General features: G+C 50.0%; 1 protein-coding gene across 1 annotated transcript; it reads left to right on the top strand.

Annotated features, from left to right (window-relative positions):
- On the top strand, positions 1-1,774 carry LOC102702410 (cytochrome P450 76M5-like). Its single transcript, XM_040520119.1, has 2 exons — positions 1-900; positions 986-1,774. The coding sequence occupies exons 1-2, from the start codon at positions 1-3 to the stop codon at positions 1,595-1,597; spliced, it is 1,512 nt and encodes a 503-aa protein (XP_040376053.1). The 3' UTR covers positions 1,598-1,774.
- Positions 1,775-3,073: the final 1,299 nt, after the last annotated feature.

Below are 3,073 nucleotides of genomic sequence, written 5' to 3'. Positions count from 1 at the left end.
ATGGAGCTGACGACGCTCTCGCAGCTGCTGCTTGTCTCACTGCTTGCCGTTCCGCTTCTGTACTTGCTATGGAGCAAGGCAGCGAGGAGGCGCCCCTCCGGCGCCGCCGCGCCGCCGCCTCCCCCGGGCCCGACGCCGTTCCCGGTCATCGGCAACATCCCCGACCTGCTCCGCCACGGCGGCGAGCTGCACCGCGCGCTCGCGGGCTTCGCGGCGTCGTACGGGCCCGTCATGTCGCTGAGGCTCGGCATGGCGACCACCGTCGTGCTCTCGTCCCCGGACGCGGCGCACGAGGCGCTCCACAAGAGGGACGGCGCCATCTCCTCCCGGTGGGTGCCGGACAACGCCAACGTGCTCGGCCACCAGGACATCTCCATGGCGTGGCTGCCGAGCTCCAGCCCGCTGTGGAAGCACATGCGCACGCTGGCGAGCACGCTGCTCTTCACCTCCCGGCGGCTCGGCGCCAGCCGCGGGATACGGGAGCGCAAGGCCCGGGAGCTCGTCGACCACCTCGGCGCGCGCTCGGGGCGGCCCGTCCGGGTCGGGCTCGCCGTGTTCGGCTCCGTGCTCAACTTCATGTCCAACGTCTTCTTCTCCGAGGACGTCGTCGAGCTGGGGTCGGAGACGGGGCAGGCGTTCCAGCAGCTCATCGCCGACTCCGTGGCGGAGACGGCCAAGCCCAACATCTCCGACTTCTTCCCGTTCCTCAGCGCGCTCGACCTCAGCCGCCGCCGACGCGCGGCGGCCAGGAACCTCAAGAGGTTCTACGATTTCTTCGACGACGTCATCGACCGGCGGCTGAACAGCGGCGGCGAGAAGCCCGGCGACCTGCTCGACTCGCTCCTGGAGCTCCACGCCAAGTCGCAGCTCGAACGCCCACTGATCCGAGCTCTCATGACGGTATCTCACATTCTTTAACACAAATTTAAGGTCAGTGGAATTGTTTAATTCTCATGATTAGGTTTGGCGTCAATAATTTAATCAGGATCTGTTCATCGCCGGGAGCCACACGACGACGACCACGTTGGAGTGGGCGATGGCCGAGCTGCTCCGCAACCCGGGCAAGATGGCCAGGGCGCGCGCCGAGCTCAGGGAAGCGTTCGGGCAGGGCGCCGTCGAGGAAGGCGAGCTCGCGGGGCTCCCCTACCTCCAGGCCGTGATCAAGGAGACGCTGCGGCTGCACCCGCCGGCGCCGCTGCTGCTGCCGCACCGGGTGTCGGAGCCCGGCGTGACGCTCGGCGGGTTCTCGGTGCCCGAGGGCACCCGCGTGCTGATCAACGCGTGGGCGATCGGGAGGGACCCGGCGGCGTGGCCGTCGCCGGAGCCGGAGGCGTTCGCGCCGGAGAGGTTCTTGGACAGGGAGGCGGACTTCTGGGGGAGGACGCTGGAGTTCATCCCGTTCGGGTCCGGGCGGAGGGCGTGCCCCGGCATCCCGCTGGCCGTGGCGGTCGTCCCCATGGTGCTGGCGGCGATGCTGCACTCGCTCGAGTGGAGGCTGCCGGAGGGGATGGCGCCCGGCGACGTCGACGTCGGCGACCGGTTCGGCGCCGCGCTGGAGCTCGCCACCCCACTCTGGGCCGTGCCTGTTCAACTTTAGAAAGGCCCAGGGCCCATAGTATTCGGGCCCATGAAGCCCATCGAGTTGACTTGGTAGGCCTAGTTTGGATGTATTTATTTTGTTGACTATTTATTGTGTTTGCTTTTTTCATAGCCCGCTCGTTTATGTATGTTCCGTTCCGTATGTTAGAATGAATGGAGGATTACAAATTTATCACGGTTTGATTCGCTATTGTAAAATTGTCATTAGAAAATTACAAATATATTATCAAAACTATCATTCTACTAGCTAATGGTGTCTTTTTAGTAAAATTATCATTAGAAAATTATAAAAAAAAGTTATTAAAACTATCATTCTAATAGTGTCTTTGTAATACAAAGTAGAAAAAAGTGGCAAATCTACTAAAGGCCCGGAAATGAACGAGGTAAATAAACACTGTAGCATATATGAAGCCAACCGAGATGTCCCAAACTCCCAATATCTTACCACCCATGCTAATACGATGGTATCATAACATTTATATTTATATATTATTTAATTTTATGTTAGTTAAATTAGTTTTTTTTAAATAGGCCTAAGTATACTTTAACTTGATTCAAGTCATATATCAAGCATACATGTGTTAATGAATGGTGACATTCAATGATGAAAATCAATTAATTGACATAAAGTTTATGTTTCGTGCATTACACAATTTTATCCATTATTGTCATATTCGATCAAAAGAATTTTATGGCCATATGCATACCATCCACCATACTATTAAAGCATGGATATACTAAAGATGTGTTAAATAGGAATATTTTTAGAGAGTACGTATGACTTTTTCGTACAATGCAATTGGAATCTATCTTATAATTCATGTAAAATAAAGTATTTAGGCAAATTCGTATAATCCCATTGAACGACGTTCTTTTATCCCAATCTAACATAAATCCACTAAAATCACAAGCCAGTTAAAAGAAAAACTTAAATCACAAATCTTAATCATATGAAATTTAGAAATCTAATGATATGTATAATGGTTGATATTATGAATTTCTAAAACTTAACAAGTCACAACTTCATCACTTTTGATAATTGTAGAAATATACACAATATATAGCATAATTATAGGAGCTATATTAATGAAAATTTATATATTTATATTTTATAGTAAGTTCCTAATGTGTAGAGAAAGAAGTTTTCTACGCGTGGCAGGGAATTTAGAATCGATCTGAGTCATTCGATTGATATAGATAATTCTAGATAATTAGATTTATCACGTGAGGCAATAAGTCATGAGTCACACCAGTTTGTGCACTGTATGGTACGGTAGATACAAACTAATAAAGTACCCATCTTTCTGACTTAGGTCATGTTTAGTACTAAAAATTCTCGTGTTCACATGTATAGAGTATTAAATATAGTAAAAAAATAACTAATTACACAGTTTGTAAGAAATTTACGAGACAAACCTTTTGAGCCTAATTAGTTAATGATTAGCCATAACAACTATAGTAACTCACATGTGTT

This window comes from Oryza brachyantha, chromosome 1, assembly GCF_000231095.2.
Source record: "Oryza brachyantha chromosome 1, ObraRS2, whole genome shotgun sequence".
Taxonomy (NCBI): Eukaryota; Viridiplantae; Streptophyta; class Magnoliopsida; order Poales; family Poaceae; genus Oryza; species Oryza brachyantha.
The sequence above is the reverse complement of the archived record's forward strand: the minus strand, read 5'-3'. Positions and strand labels throughout refer to the sequence as shown.